The sequence below is a fragment of the Pogonomyrmex barbatus genome, unplaced genomic scaffold (genome assembly GCF_055798465.1).
Source record: "Pogonomyrmex barbatus isolate J1 unplaced genomic scaffold, ASM5579846v1 scaffold16, whole genome shotgun sequence".
Classification (NCBI taxonomy): Eukaryota; Metazoa; Arthropoda; class Insecta; order Hymenoptera; family Formicidae; genus Pogonomyrmex; species Pogonomyrmex barbatus.
In genome coordinates this window covers 3308110-3334627 of record NW_028297112.1, presented here as the reverse complement: position 1 = coordinate 3334627, position 26518 = coordinate 3308110, and the positions used below count along the sequence as shown (strand labels likewise).

Here is a 26518-nt window from a genome sequence, read left to right as displayed (position 1 = left end):
TCCCGATCCCTTCCTCCGCTCCTCCGAGCCCCCTCAACAGCCCTTTTAACCATCACGCTCTTTCATTTCGTTCTATCTTTCGTCATCTTCCTCTACATTTTTTTATTAAGCATTTCTATTATTTATGGAAGATATTTCTGGTTCACAAAGAAAACAGAAGGATTATTTTATTATTTTTGGTTTATTCTATTTTTACTCTTTGGTCTTGATGCTAAAATTAATAAGGTAACAATATCCGATATGGATATTGTTACTTTATACTGTCATTTCAGATATGATCATTTAGCATAGGCAATGTGTCGCATTGATCCAAAAATATAAATATTATTTATAAAAATTATGACAAAGCAATATAATTTTAATATAAAAAACAGAATATATTTATCATTATTGTTTCTATTTATTCGTGTATCGGTCATGACTTTTGATAATTGTAATATTGTAAAATAATAATAAAAAAAAGTAAAAACTGACTAAAATTAAAAATAAGAAAGCTTTGCAATAATTATTGTTTCACATTTTCAAAAAATAACATCACTGTGTTTTCAAAAAAATATGAAATATGATTATTGAATTTAATAGCTTCCTTTGACGTTACGTATATTCTTACTTACCTAGACAGAAGAGATCACCTGTCATCAATTATCTTGGTGAAAAAATTCGGCGCGTTCGTGTATTTCCACCATGCTTCCGCTTCAAAAGTCACGGCTGTCTCGAGTCAAAGGAGGCTAAATCGAATTAGCCGGGTGACACATTGACGTGTTTTGCATCGTACATCGTCCTACAGTTGCAGCGGCCGAACCCGACATATGGGGTCACGCCTACGAGGTGAACGAGGGGGTCCCCGATTTCGATCGTAGATCCCTTTTCGAGGCTCGGAGGCCCGCACGCGCCGTAGCCTGCGAAAATGCGCAATCCGCCGATTTGGGACGACGAGGTGATCCCGTGGGAGCAACCGATGACGATGAGTCGACCGGGGACGGCCGGCCCCTCGAGGGCCACGACGAAATTGTCAAAACAAGACAAACACGGGAGCCCCCGATCTGTGTCGATCGACGCAGAATTGAAAGTCAATAAATTATCTAAGAGTGGAATCTATTATTTAAAGTTACCCGTTACGTCGATAGTGCTTGCATTTTGAAAATATGACTCTTGAAATCTGATATCCTAGGTTAAAATTTATGCAACCCTTAACTTCCAAATATTCTCCCTTACATATCAAATTGCATCTCTAATTACAACCTGATTATTCTTAAAGCTTTCAAGTTTTCTATAAACTTTAGATATATTTTAAGCTTTCTTTAGAAGACTTTAAATATACTTTTTCAATTTTATTGCAACAATACAGTTCGTATAAGCTTTCCTTACTGTGTAAATATTTTTAGGTACCAGAGGTAAATATCGCTTTTCTAACGAGCCACCTCTCGTAGATCATAGTCACAGTTGCGCCGAGTGAGCATAAGGTATAGAAGGCAAACGATATATATTTCGGATTACAGTCGCACGTTTTATTACCGACACGATATTACAACGTATGCAAGTCTATAGCCCGACATTTTGTGCGCTTCCGCTTCATTGTAGCGTTTCGCCGATGTAATGCAGCTGCGATGATCGCACGGCTGATCGATATGTGATATCGCTGCCACGTAATAGTTGCTCGCCGAGCTGAAATCCACTGCTTAACGTAAACTATCTACAGCAAGCTATGGTGTTTATGCGAAGTTACTACCTACTACGTGTACGTGTATATTTACAAACTTCCAGGATTTGCTATTTACAGTGCGCGCTGTGGAGTCGGAACCTTTATTTTAAGAAAAGATCTGTGCGCTTGGCACAGAACTTCATCCCAAAGTGACGTATTTAGAAAGTATGGACCGATGCGGTAAGAAATAAATTGAGCAAAAAGGAAGATAACACATCTTGGAATGACCATTGAAGACGTAAAAAAATATTTAAGAGCAAGAAAAGAAACTTTAAGAAACTTTATACAATTATTGTTTGTGCGTCATAATCTAAATTTAATAAAAAAAAACAATCGTTACTTTTTGCCTCAACGAATACAATAGTCAGAATTATGTAAGATAAAGAAAAAGCATGTGTTTATTTTTTTATAACAATTCATATTTATCATAATCGATTTTAAATTTCTGATCGACATTATATACAATTCCATAACAAAGACTCGACTCCATATTACTATGCGCGCGTTCTACATCGATTATCAATTTATTTTTATCTGTTTCTTTTACGTCCCACCGTTGGAGAATCAAGTTCATCATCCACGACGTTCACTACCTTCCAGAGGATCCGAGACCAGCCCGATGCGCTGGCACCGCGAAGGCTCTTAAACCACCTCCGACCCCGATCTCTACTCCCATGCCAGCGCCCAGAGGCGGTTGTACCTGGCCGGTTAAGTTTACCGAGGAATTCACCAACCCCAAGGTATCGCCCAATATCGACGACGCCGCTCCTGAGGATCCACCATCGCTCGAAGGTGGCGTTGGTCTCGCGCGCGGCGCCCTCGCGCACTTCTCCAGGTGATGATGGTGCGACCTGACCGCTAAACGGCTCACGTGCACCGGTATTGGCACTACAATCCTGGTACCAGAAGTGTGCTGACCCGTGGCACCATTGTGACGACCAGAAGCGCCGGAGGGCGTCATAGTTGCCGCCGCCGAACCGACGCCGACGCCTCCACCGCTCAGCCCGGCTTTCACCCGTTTCCACTTGGCACGTCGATTCTGGAACCAGATCTTCACCTATCGCCGATTTTAAAGTTATGTAAATTTTCTTGAGAAAGAAGAATTAAAAATTTTACGAGTGATTCGTATAACAAGTAAAGCAATTGAAATGCGTTTAAAAAAATTAATTACCATTCATTAACATCGGATGTTCAATTTTCATTATTTCGTGAGTTCGACTAGTTCTTTGTTCAATATTTTTATAAATAAATTCTTTTTCGGGATCGCAAAGTTTGATCTCTCATTCAAGAACTGTATCATGTCACTTAAGAATTAAGTTCTAATTATAGGTCTTTTGATTATTGCTGCTTTTTAGCACTAACCTGAACTTCCGACAGTTTTAATGCGTGCGCTATGTGCGAGCGTTCTGTTAGACTCAGGTACTTTTTGGCGTGAAATTCGCGTTCCAGCTCGAGCAGCTGTTCCGAAGTGAACGCGGTACGTCGACGCCGAGCTTTGTTACCACCGGCACCTGACGTCGATGAGTTCTGTCCGTTCTCTAAGGGCCTGTTGGGACTTGAGGCGGTATTGCCGACGCCACTGACGACACCGTCGGAAGCGTCATGATTCTCACCAGAACCTGCAGCTCCAGCCTCTTCATCGCTGTCGGCTGAAGCACGACCGTTCTCGGACCCTGGGACACATGAACAACCAGGCAAAATGTCAAATATAATTTTTTCTATTAATTGTGCCAAAATTTAATTTGTATTTATTTTCATTTATTGTATTTATATATTTATTTATATTTATTATAATATAATTAACATAGAAAAATAAAAGAAAGTAGAGAACGTATATTTTACATATTGATATGATGTATTATAATATTAATTTGCATTTCTATTTTGTCAATAATTTAACTGTTCGTTAAAAACATAGGTACGAGTAAAAAATTTAACTGGCATCACAATTGAAATATTTCTTTTTTGTTCTAAAATTAAAATCTATATAAAGAATTAATGTATAGCATTATGTTAAAAATAATAACCGAATGAAGATGCATAATTCCGAGTATATAGGGATTCACGACTAACCCTTGCGACATTAAGTCATCAACGAAGTTTATCGCTATCGAGAGTAACGTCGCCGTGGTATGTATAGTCTGGCGGCTATTTAATATGCGGAGCAGATTGGTCGTTCCTTCATAAAAGTTGTGTTCTTCGATCGTCGGCAAACGTTTCCCCGTTTATAATTTCTCAGCGTTTTTTTCCCCCTTCATCCGCGAGACAGTCGAGCACGACATACAATATGCACCAAGATACGAAACAAAGTTACCGCGGAGTTTGATGACTCCGTCGGGTCATTATTTATTGAAAATTATTCCTACAACGCGTTTACGTAGCTTCGCTCAAATGGCTCGGTGTTCGAATGATTCGACGATCGACTGGATGGGAACGGAAATTTGCGTCAACAAATGTCCGCGCGAGAAACTTTTACCGAAGATCATTTTTAGTATTGACATCCGAGATTCAGAGAACTTTTACATAAAAGAAAGTGAGCGGTAATTTTAAGCACATTTCGAATCAAAAATATCTCGGAAATTTCCAAAAGAGTTTCACTAAGTTTATTTTCTGTGATCGTCCCGAAATCAGTAAATCAGTGAGTCAGAATGCTATTCATTTGTTCGAATATAAGGACTAATGTTGCTAACGCATTAAAATAATAATTGCAAATTATGGACGTAGATCGTCTATCTGAAGAAATATCATAAAGTCCGTTCGAATTAAGACCATCCAATTGAACTTGATAAATATATAATACACGTTTCCCTTGGGAACAAAACAGATTTCTCTTCGCTCGGATTTTCTCGAGTCGACAACCGAGTCGAGTCCGTACAACTTTTCCCACCGCGTGGTCAGGTCGCATAATCAAGAATCGGTCAGTATTTGCGAACGCATTAGACGCATTTCCTGCTAAAGTTCGTTGTCAACGGTCAACTCGGCTATGGTCAGCCTGACTTATTCATCGTCCGCGATGATTCGCGTCTTTCTTATCCCGAAGTTCGCGGACCGACCGATCGCGCGCTTATGGCAACTTTCCACCACGCCAGTTTGATGCACTCTCCAGCCGTTGACTTATTCAGAAGGTTTCGATTAAGCGAGCAAAACGCTTCCGCGAGCATACACGGGCGTTGTCCCCTGCCTACCGTCTTTACACTTTGCGGCGGACTCGAGCGTTCGTCGATCGATGTCGTTACATCCTCGTTTAACGGGCCTCAGCACGGTGAAGCTTTCAGACTATAGTTTTCTAGAGAATAAAGTTATTGGAGCGAGGCTATAACCCGAAACACGACATTGGAATCGACACTTTAGTTCGCATGAAATTGGCAATTTGGCTCTTATAGTGCGAATAAAGACGATATAAGTTGGATAAACAAGCTTATGGTAGCCGCAAAAAGTAGTTTATTTATAGCGTTTATTTTTCAATTTAGAAAGAATTTAACATTGAAAAATGAAAAATATATAATGTTCGGGTAATTATAAATTTTAATTAATATAATATATAACTTAAATTCAAGCGTCAAAATTTTGATTTGTTTATTTAAATTTAAATACCGGATTAACTTTCGAGACAATATTGTAAACAGAATGTTAACTTATAATTCAGACGATGTGTAAAGACGATTTCCGCTAAATAATTTTGTCTCAAGAAAGGCAAAAGATATCTGTTGTGCTACTTGATAATTAGAGGAATAATAATATATAAAATCGTTGAATATTTAAAAAGTAGGATAATTTGATTAATCGATTAGGTTATAAATTTACCCACCAATTACACGAACACGCAACAGATTAATTGGGTCGCGGCATCTTTATCGATTTCAGCCCAAGAAAAGCTGCTATCTGTGTCCAAAGTAATATTAAAATATTATCGATTCGCCATGCATAATAATAATCGGCGAAAATAGTTAGCATGCTCCAGAGCTCATGTTTTATTTAACCACCAGGCAAATGGCAATTATTGAAAGCTGTCAATGATGAAGCAGCCGGAAATCAAATCATTTAACGATCTCCATTGCTGATTCATCAGTCGTTCATGTCTGATTAATTTTCGCAATCTATTCAATTCCACTGTTTCCATTCTATCAACTGCTTGCTCGTCAGCTGTTTCCGACATTTTCTTCTTATCCGAGGAAAGTGAGAGAGAGAGAGAGAGAGAGAGAGAGAGAGAGAGAGAGAGAGAGAGAGAGAGAGATTTGAATCTTCAACACATATAAAATATTCTTAAGTAATTAGAATTATGAAGCATCACATTTACTTAGATACATATTTTTAACAGGTCTTAAAGTTCTCAAATTCTAATATTCTTAAAATTTTTAAATCGAAAAGAACATAATAGCTCTTTAAGAATTCTTTAAAATTTTATCCGACAGAAACTTCTTCCCGATTCTCTGCAAGTTAATGATTTTTTAATTCTTATCATCTTACATACAGCTCTACTATGCTCTCATCTTTTATCTTTTCTAATTCAAAGTTTAGTTTAGACATATTAATTCAAGATTTCTCTCTGAACTGAGCCTCAGAGTATAAAAATCTGACAATAAATACGTAACAATGACATTATAGAAAAATGATTTTGCGATTTTCTATAGCATCTCGCGTAATGATGCTGGCTCTGGATCGATCGGCGGAATCGTGCCAATCTCGATATCGTTGTTACTAAAAAGACACTCTCTTTTTTTCGCGACAAGTACGATGCGGTCCTTCACGGAGCAAGATGCGATCCTCCCATATCGTGTCGGACGCGCCACAGACTCTCCGTACTCGGGCAATGAATAACGAAAATTCACCGTCCGAGGAAACTGCGGAAAAAGCGGAAAAAAAAACTTTCGAGGGGTTCGAGAATTATCGTTCTATTGCGAGCACGGGTAGTAAATAGCGGGGAATGATTACCTACTAGCTTTCATAAAGTGCAACAAAATGCACTTGTATTAAGTTCAATTGTGATCGCAGCGTTTGTATATTTTCATATTTAATCCAGACGTAATGCATTGCATATTGTAAATTAATTTTAGAAGGTTATATAATGAGGAGGATTGTAATAGATTTGAGAGACGCTGAATAATTCACGTACAAGTGTACCCTTTTTTTGGAATAGACATTAAAAGATTCATGGAAAAAATGGTGAGAGATTGGATTCGAGATGCTTTATGATGCCGCATAAATGTATTTTCCCTCGCTAATTCTGCTTCAACTTGGGGGATAGGGTTTCAATAGCCACGTGCACTTTTCCCCAGCCGTGTGTGGGAAATACGTCCGGCTTATTAAGCGTTAAGAAGGCGGGCGAGATTCGCGACCTCGTTCCGGAATAATTTGCTCGATCGCGGCCCGATATAGCGCTCGGCGCGATCGATCGACGAACCTCGCCGGAAGCAATTATCGGGATCGGGCCGGAGGAAACGCTCATTCGCTGCTCGCGTATGACTTCGTGAGTGTATTTTTGGATATGCGACATGAAATTTCAATCGGGCTTATTAACGGGTCGCTCTGTCAGTTTGCGCTGCACGATGACGTTGCCGGGCGTCGCGACGATCGATATAGTGCCTATTCAACCACTTCTTCTCTCTTCCCCATGTATCGCATGTTTGCGAATAAAATATTATATCTGCACTGTTATAGTTGTACATGTATCTACATTCTTGTAGTTTTTTCTTTCATTAAAGATCTTTTCGTAATAAAATGATTTCCCTCCGAAAGCTAAAGGTAACAATTTTTCAGAATGGAAGTTGAGTATAAAAAAATGTTAAAGAGAATTTTTTTCTTCAACATTTTCTTGTGTTTATTTGAATTCCATCGTTCTCAAAAGTTATTAAGTAAATTGTGATAGTAAATATATTTAATATATATTATAAATATATTAGATATTTATATCTATGTATGTGTCAAATTTTGTTTCAAATTGTAATTAAAACAAAGTATATGTGTTAGGCATGAGATTAATTAAAAATACCCGATCAAATATATTTATACAATTTCCCTAGCGGAGGAACAATTAGCGAAACGTAAATATATTGGTAAATACAATTTTTCATCAATTACATAAAATTAGGAGGTTCTAAATATTATAATATGAATCCAATTATAAAAGAAAAGATTTTGCTATTTCGACAATTTTCAATACTATTTGATTACGTAATTACGATTATCGATATAATTCCTTCCTTTAATAATTGTTCTCCATGTAATTATGCTACAGTTAATTGCTATATATCGTCCGGTGGCAGTTATAGCCCAGGTTATACCGGTTGTATCGTTAATTCTGCAGAGCTGGCATTATAAATATCGCACGGTGCTCAACGTCGCGGCGGTGCTGTAGAATTGACGGCTTCCATTCACAGCGACGCGACAGCCACTTTGTTACACGTTTCTGACTCGAGAAGCCCCGTCCTTCATATAATCGTCTTCATCTCGGTCGTCGTCCCGGCTATGAATGACGAATGACATGAACTAAAAGATCCTTTCGTCTCGTACGCCAAATCGAAATATGATCCTTCCGCTCGTCCGACGTGCGATACGCTAATCGGCTTCTCGTCGCAGAATCGACAAGTGCGATTAAAATTCATGTGGCATTCGATGATTATATCTTTCCGTATGCTATTTGAACATCATCAAATTAGATTTCAATGTGGCGAAGGAAGTGAACGATTACAGCAATTGCTTCATAATTAGTTTGCACGAAATTACTTTTAAGATAATAACAATGATATATTTTACATCACTGTATATTATTTCAAAATGAAAATAAGCTATGAATGTTTTGCATGACTTTTAATTTAATATAATTTTACTGTGTAAATCTTGAAAAAAAAAAATCAATATCACAAACATCAGTTTCAAATTATTATTACATTTTCTATTGTGAGATAAAGCCATTGTTGAAAATATCTGAATTATCTAAGCTAATGAAATGAATATTTTACAGTCGAAGAGATATATTTTTTTAGATTTTTAATTACAAAAATCTAAAAAAGATAAAAAAAACTTCTTATTTTCATAACTTATATATATATATATATATATATATATATATATATATATATATATATACACACATATACATAAAAGCAATTTTAGTGTTTTTGACGTAAATGACTTAGTTACATATCGTGTGACATTATTTAATTCATCATTTAAAAGTATCACTCTATCTATCGGCGAATCCATTAATTCAGAGATAAAACGAGATTTTATGAACGATCATTCAATTACTCGAAGCGACGGCAAATTGAATCGTTCTGCATTGCCGTGAATGGAACTTTAAATTTTACATAGGCACTCAAAAGCTTCGTTCGAATCTTCCACATATCCAATTCATGTAACTAGCTTTCCTGTTCTCATGATGAAAACGCCGTTAGCACACTTTCTATCGTGTCACATCTGGGCCATTGATTAATAATTTGCTTTTGAATATCGCAAGACTTGTTCTCATTTCGAAGTACTTAACCGTTACTAATCTAATCTTTAATATATTTATGCGCTGCTCGCGGCTTTGATATTTTTGTTCTCTTCTGTAATTAAATTTAAAGGGACACATTCACAGCTCTGAGAATTAAAGTAACACTTTAAAAATTTGATGTTTCTTTTAAATATGTTATTTACATTAACTATGAAAAATACGACTACGTGTATTTCACAAAGAAAACTTTATATATCTTTTAATTATATAAACTTAATTTTAATATTCTTAAAGATATATTACATAATTTCATTGTAAAATGTAATTAAAACTATTTATACATGATATATTACTCTCTAATTATTATTTTCGTTAATGAAAGAACTCGATATCTTTCAGTCTTCAGTTGAAAAAACTGATCAATCGAAAAATTCGGAGGTCCTAGACATTGCAAATGAAAGAGTTATTTTTGACTTCTAGTCATTGGATAATAGCTCTAGCGATCGATAAGATCTGAGCTTCGGCATTGTGTATTTATGACACATCGTCTCGATCGACGATTGCATTAAAATAACTGATCACTCGCAACTTGTGTAAAGATTCACCAATGATTAAGAATAAAACTGATCCCATTCAAAAATAGTCCGATGTATGGTTGATCCTGTTAAACAATATATTAACTCTGTTATTTGTAATATGTCGATTTATTTATGCGATGGATTATCTAGCAGCTTAACGGTCTGTCTGCGACAACTATTTAAAATTAAGTTATATTAGTTTATTTTACACAATCAATAGCAATTTTACAAGCTATAAGTACTCTAGTCAAAAATTGCATAAACGCATACGAGAAAGATAAAGACAATCTTTCATATTAGGAAACTTAATTGAAATACATGATTACATTCGTTAAGAAAAAAAAATTTTTAAGCGTCACAAGACTTGACTTTTCAAAAAATGTTCTATTTGATTTCATATAATTTAGTTCTTTGTTCTTCAAAATACTTGTATTATTTATTGCCTGAAAAGGAACTAGAAGCTTCGAATCCTTGCATCTACACAAATCTAAGAGTTTCACGACTTTTATTTTTAAATTGACGATATATTTAAAGTTTTTTTTTGTCTATTCAACATTTGCATCTACACCACTCGAGCTTAGAATCAGTTTTATAAATCCACGGCTCGTCTTTGGAAAGGTTGAAGAGCAAATTGAATCAAAGTCAATATTTCAGAGTCCCCAGACTTTTTCACTCTCTCTCTCTCTCTCTCTCTCTCTCTCTCTCTCTCTCTCTCTCTCCCTCCCCCTTCTCCCGATTCTCGTTGACAGGTCCAGGATCGGTAATTCACACACTGCGCGAGGATGCAATGCTCGCACGTAGGTGGATCGCGACGAATTCGTGGAACGTCGCGATCGCGCCTCGCCGTGACGATCGACGCACCGGTTCGGCGTGGTGCGTCATAAATGACCGATGACAGATTCCCCGAAGCCATTTCGTCTCGCATACGAAATTGCCGGCAGTCGGCGGTACATCAATAAAAAGTGTGTCCGGCCACGAATAAATGCGCGCGTTTGTACACCATTGGAATTGTCCCCACGGAAATACGTGATCGGCGATCGGCGGTTATGTATCCTTTGACTTTCGGCAGTTGAAACGATGACGCGTTTGGAACTTTCGTGAGATAGATATCCGAAACATTTTTTCGAAGAAAGGATCTCCAGTGAAGAATTCTTTTAATAAAAATGAAATATGGTCTACTTTCGTTTTATTTCCTGTTACTCATATCTACTATAATCCGTTGAAAAGTTTTCTATATATTTTCAAAATAATTTTTTCTTTGTTAATATTAAGTTAGGATTTCTTCTAATCTATTAAATATTTATAGAGATTATCTTTTTTAAAAAAGTATGGAAAAATATAGAATTCTAAGTATCTAATGATAGAAATTATTCTTTTAAAGTACAAAAATTCTGCTAGGATATATTCTAAAATATCATGAATATTGTTCACACATACTCATACAAATCTAGACGCATACCCATACACATGATGAGATCGGGCCACGGAATCGCGATAATTTTATGCACGCTACCGTGTATCTCGATCCTTTGCGGTCGATCGTGGCGACTGCGATCGTGACCGAAGACACGCTATTGGAATTGTAAATACTCGACAGCCGAACCCAACGTTTTTCCCGTTTTGCGATTAGATCTATAGATCATTCTGTATTCCTCTCTGGAGACCACCGAATTAGCTTCAACATCTATTTTTGCACGATTCTGTATTTGATTATCGTATAATCATATTGCGATTTAATAATGCCTTCTCAAAATATCTAGAGATTCTAATGAAGATGTGTATTGAGAATAAGAACAAGATAAATTCATCTATTATATATCGAGAGTTAAATAACGTCGGGGATTAGAAATAAGACTAGATTTAAAGACCTCCCATTCATTAATCGACTTTCATTTTCTCATTTCAAATTATTATACTATTGACAGGTTTAAAATTGTAGACAATTGTATACAATTACATTACGTAATCAATTATGAAATCAAATATATATATTTAAGATAATTGTATTATTTGCGTATGTTTAGAAAACTGAAATTAATCTATAACATTATTTATGAGTTTCATATTGTGCCCACTAACTTGTGTGACGAGATATTTTTAACATTGTGTTACTAATGTGCTCTATTTCTCTATTTATTTTTATATTATTTACTATTTTCAAAAGACGTAATAACGTGCCTTAATAATACATGCTCTAATAATGTATTATTTAACTTTATTTATATTGTTTAAATTGTGTGTAAAATAAAATCAAATTTATTTTTTTATTAAAATTGAATGATTTAATGATTTGATGACTTTAATGATTTTCCGACAATTATTTATTTTTTCTGCAATTATCACCGATGCGATTTAAAAAAAGATGCTTAATTTTTAGTTATCTCCTTGTTCTTTTAAAGAAATGTGAAATGGTTGTTGCATCTTACCGTGCCGAGATTTAGAGAGGTCGTGAGCCGGCGATGCTGGTGAACCGACGCTGCCATCCTCATCCTCGCTGTCGGTGAAGCTACTGGGCGCACGCTGATTCGCGGTACGACGGCAACCGTCCAACGGATAGTATCCCTGCGGATGACTGGACAGCGGTGTGGTGGGCTGCGACAGTCGACTCTGATGCAATTCCGGGTGAGCCGGGTAGCCGGCAGACGGATGCTGCGGCGGCAGCATCGGAACACCGGATGCACCACTGCCGCCGTACATCCGCATCGGCAGCCAGGCGTTGTACAATCCGAGCGGTACGCCGAAACCTGCACAGATTTGTCCACAATTAACGGCAATGGTTTTAAATAAACAATTGCTATATTTATTATATACGTGTATGTAGATAACTTGATTAATTATGTAGAAGTGGTTGTGTCGTGAAAATGTATGAAAGCGATCGATTCAGGCTTTGCCAGAACGCCTTTTGGTAATACATGTCACGTCATTCATTCTATTCTAAAATATCCGTCTGAGAACAGATTTAATTTATTCAATTATTTTAGTTTAGTGATTATATATTAATTGCGTTAATTTCCGTCGTATAGCCGTAAGTATTTAATTGAAACTAATTTATTTTTGACTAAACCTTGTTGAAAATGTACTTCAACAAAATTCGAAATCATATTTTTTCACAAACACACATACATAATTCATATATCTTTTATTATTTTGGAAATTATAGCGAAAGTATGTTTCAGATCACGAGACTATAAAGATTGATTGTTTAGCACATAAGGTAATAGCTATTAAATATTCTACTAATGACTTCATAGACAATCTTTCTATGTCACATTACTAGCAATAATAAATGAATAGAAGCGCAAGAGGAATTATAATTCATGATTTATTTTCATTCAATCTCTTTTTAATCTCGTCTTTTTATTATCAAACAATATTTATACTTGTGTCTAATTGCCATTTACTTAAGTACACATATTTTAAATATATATAATTACGTTCAAATTTATAATTATATTAAAATCTTTATTTCATTATACTTAAATAAATTAGTCTTAAATAATACATGTTTATTTTTTCACGAAACTCACAGCATAAATTTTCTTTTGTATCAATAATACTATCAGGAATATCTATGGCCATTGAATGCAGCAGTATTACGTTGTTAATTAACATGTAACGACAAGGTTTGAAATTAACTGTGTCGTACTGCACAATGAATTAGATATAAAATGCATAAGAAAAAAACGGTAGGTTCTGAAGGTTTCAATTATGTGCATATCCGTGATCACAGATTATAGTCTGTGAAACGTCACCAGCACCTGGTATCTTTTCACGTTTTGAAGGATCGCTTAGACACTACGACACTTTTAATACAAAAGAATAATATTTTACAGAAGCAACATCTTATATACAATTATCTATTATAATTAATTGCACTTCAATTGTAACTTTATAAAAAGAGCACATTACGGATGGTCTTTATGTAATTATCTTAAAATTCAAGATTATGTATATCTAATATACATATTATGATAAATAAACTGTAATTTTTAGTATATGCATCACTTTATTTAATTTACCCGCGTATGTAACTCTCCAAATATAATTATTAACACTTTTTATGCATATATAAGCTATAATCAGTTACTAGATTAATACGCGTTATAATTCTTCCGTCGGAAGATGCTTATGAATTAACGCGAGGAAGAAAATACATACTCACATAGTAAATCAAATTATATGAGATCATTATATAATTATAACGTGTTTAATTTGTAACTATTGCTTATAAGAAATGAGAAATTTTTTTTTTCATTAATTAAAATTTCTGAATAGCTCTCAGTTTAATATACACAGATATTGACAAGAGAGACATTAATTTGCGTTTGAAAGATTATTGAAGTTTTACTTATAATATTAAAATAAAAGTTGACAGAAAATGAGAAATGCTTAAAATTAGTTGACAGAAAATGAGAATAAAATTAAATAAAATAATGAACTGTACAGCAAAAATGTCATCTATTATACACATTTTTATAAAGATTCTATGATTTTTAAGTTTGCTATAAAGAATCATAGTTGAAATTACATTTCTAATAGAAATCATCTTTTATCCTATATGAATTATTCCTTATGAGTTACAATACTGTATTTTTAACCTTCTAATTTTTTTCTAATCATTTTTGTCAGATTTGTTATTGAAGATAGATTAAAGGAAGTACTGGTAATGTTGAATGAACGTCAGATATTAGAAATACAGCAGACATGTAGATGTAACGCGGTCTCCTCGCTGCAGTTATCGATTTTTCATTTTTATGTATTTGTAGCTATCGTATTTTAAGCCGCAGTCGCGACGCTAACTTTTTGTTCACATCCGTATCGTTCCTGTCCACAAAGCTATCATAAAATATTGTAACATAGCCAATACGAACATTAATATTTAATGTTTATTAATGTTTAATGAAATTCTTCAAAAACACTAATAAACTACAATTGCTTTATACCTAATATAAGCAAAAAAAATCTCAATTTTAAGATCTCGCGTTTGTATTAAAGAGTTTTCATAATTGCAATATCATCAATATTACAATATACAAATCCTTTAATTTTAATATCTCTGTCAGGGATACAAATGAAACATCATTTGTCATCGGAAAGTCTCAGGATCAATCGGCTGGATTACATCACTTTCGCATTAAAAATATTTCAAAGATTACATATCTTTAAATAATTGAACAATTAAGTTTTCTTAAAAATTTAATGGTAATCGATAATGTTTAATATCGCCGATTTAATTGTAGCAAATATTGAAGCAAATATGAGCAAAACGATGATACTCACCCGATGGTAGGGTGCTTGCCGCCGCGGTTGCCAGATAGTGCCTCTGATAGAGTTGGTATTCCCGGTCCCGGTGTTCTTCCTCCTCGCTTCCGTTCGTCCGGTCATCTCGCGCGATGCCGCCGCTGCCGGTGTCGTGGTCCTCGCGTGCGCTGCCGATCAGACTCTCGATGGTGAAAGGCCGCGGCGTCGGACGTCGCGCGAGCTTCGCTTCCGCGGCCGACGACTCCAACTCGTCGCTCGCCGAGCCGACGTCGAGCTCGGTCTCCTCCACGCTCACGTCCATGATTTTTTTGGACTCTATGGACCAGCGTCCAAAATCGAGCGGGACCAATCTCAATTCGATGCACTACGCGCGGAACATAATCTCTCTTTTCACGCACAATACTTTCCGTTCCTCTCGAGATTAAGAAGTAATGTTCCAGTTCGATCTTCCGTTAAATTTTAGTATTGTAGAAGTAGGCTAGGAAATTAAATTGCAATTTGAGTTGTGGTTTTTGTTGTACACTAAATAAGAGTTGTAATTGTTAAAATGGCTTTTTTCAAGTTATCAATGTTAAATTGAGTCGCAGCATTAGTTTAAAATTAGTAATTAGTATTAAGGCGTTTTATATTCTTTAACAATTATTTTATAATCTTTTGTTTTCGTTTGTTTTGAATAATATTGCGTTTTGCATTGTAATAGCTATGACACATTTTATAGCAAGCTTTGATGATTTAAATGATCGTTTCTGTCAATTTACTAATTGTTTTCTTTTCTTTTGTCGTTTTTTTTTTATATAGTAATAAGTAGAAATTATTGTTAATCTATTATCACACTATTAACTCTTAGTCTTTTAATTTGGTATGGCAGTTAGCATATTTATAAGATAATTTACATTTTGTTAACGATAACTATGCTTTTCGATTTGACATACTTTGGCACTTGTCACAGTTTTTCATGTAATCGAATCAACACAAATTTAAGAAAACTTACACTGTATTATTGTTAATCCTTTCTTGAATTTCTTGATTTCTTTACAGACACACTATTAATTATTGTAATTACACACAGGTTTATAAAAATTATGATATCTAAGAATATAAAATCTTACTTTGATTAATGAAATATAATCTTCGATTTCTTCATATATTATAGTGACATTGAATAAAACTGACAGTCATAAACAATTAAACTTGTTTGGAGCATTAATATAAGATAAAACTCCGTCACAGAATTTCTTACATTTATATGCTGACTATTATACAATGTCGATATTATCATCATTATGTAAAGATCAACGAATGCTGTTAATTATCTGACGAGTTTTGATCATCAACAATTCTGCAGAGTTTTGCAGAAGAAAAAACACAGATTATTACAATGACACTTGACGAAAGAAATTTTAAAGAATTTTTATTGATAATAATTGTTTATGTCCATGTTTATAAGTTGTTCTCTTTTCTAATCAACTTGACAACTCTTTTCTAATCAACCGAACGTTTCCGCACTACGTTGATAATGATGGCAATCACGGGGCTAATGCACTTTTTTCTCTCTTCTCTCTCTTCGCACTATAAGTTATCGAAAGGCAACCGTATAACGCACGGGTCGACGGGCGACTGTCGAGGGTATAGAGCAAGGTATTTTAATTCGTGATTCCTCGGCATGCGCCGTGTTCCGACGTGGTGGATGGCGTGGCATCGTCGTACCAACTTTTGTCCAATTCTGATTGGTCGCATTCGGACCAACAGCGTCGTCCGGCCGCGCCTATCGTCCGCTGATCCACCATCTTGGTGCCAGGTTTTGATCTGAAGTACTTACATTCGAATGCTTTGAGATTGGAAACGGTGGACAGTTCAGAATAGTCATGGTACAAGATTCATTTTTAAATATTACCTTGCTCAGACATCACCTTGCTGAGACAATTAGTATTTGTTAACTGAACAAAATTTTTGGAAGATAATGAAGATAAAGCTATCAAGGGAAGATAAAATTCTCGAAAATCGCTCTTGAAGAGCTTTAAAAATAAAAATTTTTTGATACATTATTTCCTAAAAGTAAATATTTATATTTTATATTTCTATCTATATTTATACATAGGAACTTATTGTTAAAATTATTGTATATTTATATGAATCATAAAATTATAATTTTTTAATTAACATGATATAATTTCATATTATATATTAGGTTAATAAAAATATTTCTTGCTAAGATTAATAAATAGTTTCCTAATACAAATATTTTAAAAGATACTAAATTATTATAATAATTAAGAATAATAGTTATATAATAATTTATAATACCATGTTGTTCCATAATATTATATAAAAAAATAAAATTTGATAAATTTCACACATTAAGAATAAGACGGATAACTGATGAACAATTTTTAAAGTCTAAAAAAGTTTTGACAGATAATTGACCAATTACGTTGTTTCTGAAACATGAAGCGATCGACGTTAACGAGCCTGCTTTCTTCCGTAATCTATTTTGTATCCTCAACGTGTTCCCCATTAAGTTATCTTTCACGCCACCCCCGCAGGGTGTTTCTTAACAAGCACACTTATCACGACTGTTGTCTTACTTGATTCATCTGTGAAGATATTGACACAAGCATTGTTATTCTTCACATGTTGTCTGTTTCGTTTTCTAATTGTCATGTTTCTTTAATTCTTAATAATTATTGATTTCTTCGGCTATGTAACTTAATATACAGAAAAAAATACTTTAAACGTTCATGTCATATTTTTTAAATTTTTCAAACAAAAGCAAGTTGTTTTTTTAAAAAAGTACTTAAAGAAGAGCTTAGATAATTAATTTTTAGTATGTTGAAATTATTAAAACAATTAAATTTTGTTAATATTAATATTAATATTAAATAATTATTAACACAACTAAACTTTTTTTATGTAGTTAGTACTTTAATGTTATAAAATATGTTGTTACATATAAGAAAATTAAGTTAGTAAATTATAAATTGTTATGGCAACGTCATTAGGAACGTTTCATGTTACTTCACGCGTGTCTCGCGCGCGTCGAATTTTAGGATGGATTACGCCCACGCATCGTTTACATCGTAGATGGCTCCGAACCGAGCTGGTTAATCGATGCATCACTATAGTAACGATACTATTTCGATACTCGTTAACATGCCGTCACTTTAATTGGATCCCAAAGTTATCCAGTATATATCGCTCTCTTTCTCTCTCTCTCTCTCTCTCTCTCTCTCTCTCTCTCTCTTTCCTTGCATGAACACTATTTTACATCTTTATGTTGATTTTGTTGTTAATTTATTGCATGCATAATCTATTTTATCGATTTTAATAATGTTAATTTATTATGTTCATTGATTACATATATAATTTATCTTACTTGTTATTGTTAATCAATGTATCAATTAGTGCAATGTCACATAATCTAATCGGATCTCAATATATTCCAATTTAATGCAAAACTTTTAAATTTTTCTATAAATTATATTTATACTATTCTTTACATATTATGTATAATTATATATATAATTATACAGTAACAGAAATAAAATGCATTAAATTATATATTATATATATTATATTTTATTTCTGTTTCTGTTATTATTAATATTGATTTCTTTCTATTCAATCTCTGAAGAGAATCTCTAAAAAGAAAAATATTAAAAGATTCTATAAAAATAATTTCGATTAATAAGCTAAAAATATTTTAAGAATATAAATATTCTTTCAAGAATTTAAACACAACGGATGTAGTTTTACGAGCTGTCATCGAAGAGGTCTACAGTAAACGCTTGCACTCATTTGCAAGACAGAAAGACGGAAATGAGTATTGGCGGAGCTGAAGAATCGAGCACAAAGCTCGGCAAAGTGGCACTTAACGCCTTGTAAAATTAGAGAAGGAGCGCAGGAAGAAAGGTACAGTATCGCTTTGGCGATGAAAAGTGTTTAAACGCGCTTTGCTTTGGTAGTTGATCTCTTCTGTTAAGTCGAGAGGTAAAATTTCTCGTTTGAAATGACAAATTTGACAAGCACTTTCTGAGAATTAATCACAATGTAAAATAGATAGATGCGGCACAGTTAAAATTTCTAATTCCAAGAATTAGAAATAACGTTTGATAGAATTAATGATTATATATTGAGATTATATATTTATATATTGAGATAATATTAGGCTACGGTGAATTAAGGTTTTAGACATACGTTATCCGATATATCGTCCCCGGAAAAGGACGACTGAACTATAAATTCCAGTTGTGTACCAAGGAGTGGCAATCGGCCAGACGAGTTTCACCCTACAAGTAGTCACTGACAAATTGGGACAGACCACGTCGAAAATGCGAGGCACGCGCCAGGTCGGCGTTGTAGAATGCAAAAAATAATTTTATCCAAACCTTTAATGTGATGAACAATAACAACGAACGGAATGAACGTTACATCCGTGGTTTTCTTATAAAATATACATATATCTATATAAATAAATCTCACAGAATTTCACTCAAAAGTTTTTAATCTAAAGAATTTTAAATTCCAATTGCGGTATACAATCGCTCATCCTTTCTATGCAAAGCTTATTGTTAAAAGATAACAATTTTATATCTCTGACAAGAAAAGGACTTCTAATCGCTTCCCCAAATTTTCGTTGTGTCCAATTCAAAGAACAGGATGGACAATTTTCATTTTCGTAAAAAATTCCCGCTACATTGTGCGCCCGTCGACGAAGAAAAACGTTCGAGTTCCACGATAGCCGCCATGTGCGTGGCTTCTGGTAGCGCGGAACACAGAACACCGCAGTTCCGACCGTGAATACTCAGACAGCCTTAAATCTCGTCTCGCTGCTCGCTGCGCGAAGCGGAGCGACGCGGCCGCCGAGTCGTCGTTGTCGAGATCTTTTTGCGCGGCGGAGGCGTCGATGCGCGTCCCGCTCGACTCGTTACGCACGTGTGAACGGAAATGTCGACGCTTAAACGCTCGCGGCAGGCCGACTTTTAATTGCCTGCCGTTAGTTATGTGGACCGGTGGAGCAGCGGGAAGAGGAAGGGGAGGAGAAGGATAAAAGGACAATATGTAGGCGCGCTCTTTTGAGAGTGCTTTCTCTCTCCTTACTTTTTTTTTCCTGCCGCCAATCGTATCTGACGGACAATTTGTCGTAGCATGCATCTTCCGCTTGATCCCTTTGGAGCTGGAATTCTTTTTCACTCTCTGCCGACTTTCCTGTCTTAAAATCACGATATTTGGTTATTTCATTTTAAATTAAAAAATAAAATTCAAATGAGATATATAAAAGCTTGATTTCTCATATAAACTTGTCTAATATATTCCTTAATTATATATGATTTTATTTATTAAACGATAATTATTTACGCAAATTTAATTAATTATTTACCCTCAATATTGTACAAAGGAATGGAATAAAATCAAAGGATATTTTGGAGAATATTTCACAAAAAAGAAAAAAAAAAAAAAAAGAAAAGCTCTCGATAATTGTCTACTAATTTTCACGCTATATCGCTGAAAATTCCCTGAAAGCTGGAAGCTTTTTATGAATGACCAGCTTTGTTGCTGATCATTCCAGCGTAGGTCGGCGACGGTTAGCCAATTATTAAGCACCAAAGAGTGTTCCGCGCGTGCGTTTCTAAACATAGCAACGCGAAACGAGAGAGGGGCTGGATTCGCGATTGGCGGTGGTGGGCGCGGGTGTGCGTGCTGGTCGAAATCGATGGTTAGCAAATTAGTGGGCGTCGCGAAAACCGAGAGCCGCGGTTCGGTTCGCCTCGCGCCCTCGGTAAATGGATTAACCGCCGATGGGGGACGCAAAGAGTGAAGGGACTCGAACGTTCATCGAGAACGCACGAATAAACCGTCTATTCCGCTCGTTCGTGAAATTCGCGTGTGTCAACGCCGAAATTATTATCATGATAGCCCGCTTCTAATCGTCATCATAAATTGCAAAATTTATCGTTACACCGTGAAACACTTGAAACAAAGTGAAGAATTGAATGAACTCGAGCGTTTGGATGTCCGCGAGAATTTATGCGGAAAGAACGCGTCTTTACGTACATGTATGCGTACGCATACACGCATACGCACGACGGCCGCAAGCATTGCTGCGTTCATTTCACGCGTAATTGCAAACGCGTCCCATTTCACGTCGAGGATGCTCTTCTTCTTTGCATGTTGCACGTCTCAATATAGCATCCCGTTTAGTCGCGCCCCGTACGATTAACTTGATTTAGGCATACGCCGTTTAGCGTCTCAACCACGAGACCGCCTCCAGTGATTTAAAGACGTCGCTCTTTGTCGCTGGTCGTTTTCTCGTATTAGGGGAATAAGATGATTAACACGTCCGACATGCTGTTGAGAACAATATTGAAGCTTAAATGATACTTACATAGCTGTCAAGTTCCGTTTCTTTAGCGATTACCTTTGTCTTTATTAATCTGACAATTAATCTAACTCTCTCTGCAAACTCAATCACTGAAAAAAAGTAAAATAAAAGTTTGTAAAAAGTAAGAATGTGAATCTGTGAAGAGACATAGATTTATGATTACGTAAATCTATAAAAAAAAATTGTGATTTTTAAATTTGTGACTTAGAGAAATAAATTAATTAATTAATAGAGAAATGGAAAATAAATTTAGAAAATAAACAAATTCTTTTTAGATTTCGAAAATAACTGAATTAATTTAGAGAAATAAAAATTATATGGTTATACGAATTTTGTGGATTTACAAATCTGTCAATAAGCTCGCAAGCTCGCGATATTATTTATGAATTTATAAATTGAGCTTGCTAAAGTACTAAAAATTGCAATTTTACAAACTAGTGATTTTGTGCTACATGTCATATCGTTGTACAAGGTATCGAGTCGAAAAATAAAAGGGCCGCACGCGTATGCGTTAACGTATTCAGAAGTGCAAAGTATCGAAGTAATCGAAGTGAGCATTTGCGGTGGTTACCGTGTTCGCATGGTAATCAAGCAGCCGATTGATTAGCCGACAAAGTACCGCCGACAAATTAGAAGAATGCCATGTATACGTCTCCGTCCCCATACTTTATCGTACGTGTTGCCACATATGCGTACACGCACGTGCTCTCACGTATCCGCACACTACATATGCGTATAGGATATTTCAGAAGAAGTTGCCTTTGGACATACTTTTATATATAAAAAGCATTTAATATAAATAGACACATATTTTTTTTTATAACACATTCTTAAAATCTTGAAAAAGCAATAATCTCTTTGATACATCATACATATTTTTTTTACTATTAAAATAAATTATATAAATATATATATATATATATATATATACACACACACACACACACACACACAGCGTTTTGCAATTTTAAATATAGATAAAAAAATTATTAAAAAATGAAGAGGAGATTATTAGTTCATCGTATCTAATTCTTTTTCTTAGCACGTGAATCATCCTGTACACGAAGATAGTACACAAGTTGAGTGAGAGAAAAAGAGAGACAAAGGAAGGGAGATTATCTTGTAAGAAGTCTATCCTTGAAGCAGTCCAGTCTCGGCCCGCACGGTGCATCCGAATGCGTTGCCCTTTGAAGTATACCGACAGCCACACACATACTGGCGCTCCGTCGACGTTCCATTCGTTCTCGGAGAAGAAAAATATCGTTATCCGCCCACTCAGTGCTTATGTCGTCGTCGAATAAGCGAGGGTGTAAGTGGATGACATGATCAGTAGGATCTGTCACACTTCCGTATTTAAAATTCTATTTAGTGAGAACTTTAAAACGGAAGTCGAGAAGCTTTAATTCCTGTCGAATGACTCGGACACGTTTCTTAATCTATTTCTATTTCTTAATTATGAATAATACGGAAAGTTAAAGAAAATTTATAAAATACTTATAATATTAATAAATTCCTTATTTTTAAATTTAATATGTATACAAACAAATAAGATCCTATTTTTAATAAATTTGTACGTAAGAGAATTTAATTTCTATTTCCACAAACTATATAAAATATATTTACGAAATAAACAATTTTTTTCTTTACATATTTCCTAACAAAAAAACAATTTTTTAAATATTACAAAAAAATAATTCCGTTTTCTTAAAAATAATTCTATTTAACTAATTACACTGAAAAATATTAGAATTGCATTTATGCTGTTATGTAAATTGGAAAGTAGTCTTCAGCGAATTAATGGCAATTTATCTAAACTAGGAAGTCATAAAATTATCACTCTCGACACCCTCTCCTGATCGTTGAAAACGTATTCGAGCACAAAGGATCTGTTGGAAATATTATAGGATGCGGCTAGATCCTACAAATAATCCTGTCGAAATGTCGTCGCGCTTCGATGAACACATAAATGCTGGGCTCATTCGAGTATGAATTACTCGCGTGTCGAGTTGTCGCGACGACTATTGTCGTCCTAGTGACGATTTTTCTCGCTGAAAAACCTAACCCATTTACAGTCATTTTTTTGTTACTTGTGTCTCTAACAATGTGTTTGTTTCTACCAAAAGATTTCATTATATACTCCAAATATTTTTTCAAATATATAATTTATATATAATTAACTCATTAAAATTATGCGTTAATGATTTAATTATTATTAATTCATGATAATTTTTATATATACATATAAATGTAATAACAAATGTGCCAATTAATTTGTTATTCCATTACAAAACAAAAATAATCATAATTTTGTTGTTAATAACATTATACTATTTAAGATTAAATTTTTCATAATTTTAATTATTTATTAACGCGATTTTTAATTAGAATCTACTAAAATAAATAAATTTCACTCCAAATTAAATTTTTGGATCTTTTTTTTTCTTTTATGTATTTATTTCAAATTTCGTAAATATTTCCAAATTCCAAAAAACATTAATACAGATATAATGTTTGTATTAAGGTTGTTCGATATTTCCATTATACATGTATTCGCTATAATGTGCATACACGTAAAACGTATAAATGTATGTGCAATCGAATCTAAGCGAAAGACCGAGGTAGGAAGGAGAGGTGGGACGATGGATTCCGCGGAGAATACACGAGAGTATTGAAATGCAAAAGGCATAAAATATATTTGAAAGTTAAATACGAGTCAAGTGGCGCCTCGGTAGGGGGTAACCAGACGCTGTGAGAAGTCGAGGGCTCCTCTCATACCACGTAGAATTTCGACGATTTCCTGGACCTCTATCTGCGTATCCCGCCGAGAATTTTGATGCCGTTAAAACTCTCTTATCTTGCGAATTCGTGTAGGAACGCGCATATACGTTGAAAACATCTCAGAATGCAAAAAAATATCAACATTACATTGAATTTTATAATTAATTTCATTTTTCAGATTTTTTTAGATATGATATATTTATTATTTTTAATTTCTTTTTTAATTAACTTCTTGAAAATTTAAAAGCGTATTGTTACAATGTTTTAATTAAATATATAAAGAAAGAACAAAAAAGCAGACAATAATTTTGATTTGGATCAACAAAAACAAAGTGTGATGTTTGAAGGAATTGTTATAATATTAGCACATTATCAAATAATGTACAGATAATTCGATACAACGTGTAAATTTCAAATTAAAATTATAAAACACAAGAAGAAAAGAACAATATTTTTTGAACGTAGAAAACAGACACGGCCGCGAAACTGAATAAATTAAACAATTTTAAGAAATTGTGCAATTGACTTTTCTTAACACAGCTTAAATGGATCTAAGGAGGGCAAACGTACCTATATCCTCCCGCACAGAACGATAATCGAGATGAAGCCAACTCGTTCGTTAGCGAGTTAACTCTCGTCCTGGCGCGTCCCGATTTCCGAGGATTCTCCATCGCGGCCACCCCATTGTTCCGTAGCCTTAATGCGCGCGTCGCTGTAAACAGCACTACAATGGAACAACTTCGTTAGCATAATCGCGTCACAGAGTCACCCGGGCGGCCCCCTGCTCCCGCGCCGCCCCGCGCCGCCGTGGTTCCCTTTCAGATTTTACGGGTGGTTTGCCCGCGCGTCCGGGGCCTCCTCCATCTCTTCGTAGGCGGGCCCGATCCGATCCGCTTCTGCGTTTAACCGTCGTCCGCCGAGTATTATTCATTGTCGCGATCCGATCGTTCATCTTTGTATCGAAATTGTCATAGGCGCAGCGAGAGAGATGTGATAAACCGCGCTTGCACCTTTTTAATCATAAAAAAATATTCGGAAAAGGAAAAAAAAATTGTGTGCGATATACCTTCACTAATCTAGTGAAATCAGAGAATCTTAATTATCGACAGGGAATGTACGATGTTTGTACAAAAAATATTAAATTATGACACATTTAATAATAAAGTGTTCTCTCTTTTTATTTAAAAAATTGAAACAATTTTTTAAATAAAGATATTAAAGCAGGAATATATTTATATTTAACAAATTTAAATTTAACAAATTTCTGCTACCATTGTTACTTATATATATTCTTTAAAAAAAATTTTGTCGGCGCCGATGGAGGTTGCATATTCCTCGGTTACACATCATCTCCCTTTTCTTTGCTTTTCTCGAGAAAGGCAGATTACAAATTGATTGAAATGGATCACGCTTGTCTTTTAATTTATTTAATCGCGATAAGTGAATTTTTATATTATTATGTATATAAATACATAATTATAAAATTATATTATTGCTATTATTGACTGATCGTATAAATACACACGTCCAAAGATATACTTCCACAAAATTAATATTAATATTATTATTCATTAATTATCCGCGACATTAATTTCAAAATAATTTGCTAAATTATATAAATTAATAATTAATTAATTTAAAATTTTGTTTCTTCATTGCACGCTTATATCTCGTATAACAATAATAGATTAAGAACTTCGTGCTTAACGCGATGTCAATTGGTTAACGACTTCGTCGACCGATTATCGACATTAATTCGCAATTATTATAATCCTCGACGGCACCGAGGCTTTTGCGCCCGACGCGTTTCTCTACCCCAAAACATCCCCCCCGTTCTTTCCGCCACTCGAACCCCGGGGACGGCGCTCACAATGGAAATGTTAAGCGAGTCGTGGATTCGCAACGCTCGTCACTCTCGTTTGGCATTGGATGAGCGGGGTTTCATGTCTGCGGACGTCAATTTGCGCGACTGGAACGTCGAGGAGGTCGAGGGGGTTGATCGCGTCTTCTTTTTCTTCCCGCACTCAATCGAATAGCGTCTCTCTCTCTCTGTCTAGTTGTTACCCCGTCTAGTTGCGCAGATACTCTATGCGCGTGTGTGATAGCAGCAGCCGATGACCGTGGTGCTCGAAATCAAAACACACCCCAGGGGCTGTCCGTCGATTATTATCGTTTGCACGCACCGCTCGCGATCATGACAATCGCTCGAGCGACTTTTGACGGCACGCCTAATTCGGTGCTCAAACCTCGGCCCCGCCAAATCTCTCCGAGTTAAAAGCGACATACACGGGCTATCTCCCGAGTACATTTTGACGTGTGTTCACTTCCACGCCACTATTTCATATTCGCTTTACGTAATTTATATTTAATTTTTTAATACGCGT

General features: G+C 35.0%; 1 protein-coding gene across 1 annotated transcript; it reads right to left on the bottom strand.

Moving 5' to 3' along the window:
* Positions 1–823: 823 nt before the first annotated feature.
* On the bottom strand, positions 824–16617 carry unpg (homeobox protein unplugged). The gene is made up of 4 exons (XM_011636717.3): positions 14996–16617; positions 12142–12459; positions 3065–3375; positions 824–2759 (listed from the first exon to the last, which is right to left on the bottom strand). The coding sequence occupies exons 1-4, from the start codon at positions 15276–15278 to the stop codon at positions 2292–2294; spliced, it is 1380 nt and encodes a 459-aa protein (XP_011635019.1). The 5' UTR covers positions 15279–16617; the 3' UTR covers positions 824–2291.
* Positions 16618–26518: the final 9901 nt, after the last annotated feature.

What these genes read in the sequence shown, in the direction of transcription:
- unpg (XM_011636717.3), bottom strand. Translation starts at nt 15,278, where the DNA reads ATGGACGTGAGCGTGGAGGAGACCGAGCTCGACGTCGGCTCGGCGAGC. An exon ending in CCTCTCTAAATCTCGGCACG is followed by an intron (nt 3,376 to 12,141) that starts GTAAGATGCAAC and finishes CATGTGTCCCAG; the next exon opens with GGTCCGAGAACGGTCGTGCT. An exon ending in TAAAACTGTCGGAAGTTCAG is followed by an intron (nt 2,760 to 3,064) that starts GTTAGTGCTAAA and finishes AATCGGCGATAG; the next exon opens with GTGAAGATCTGGTTCCAGAA.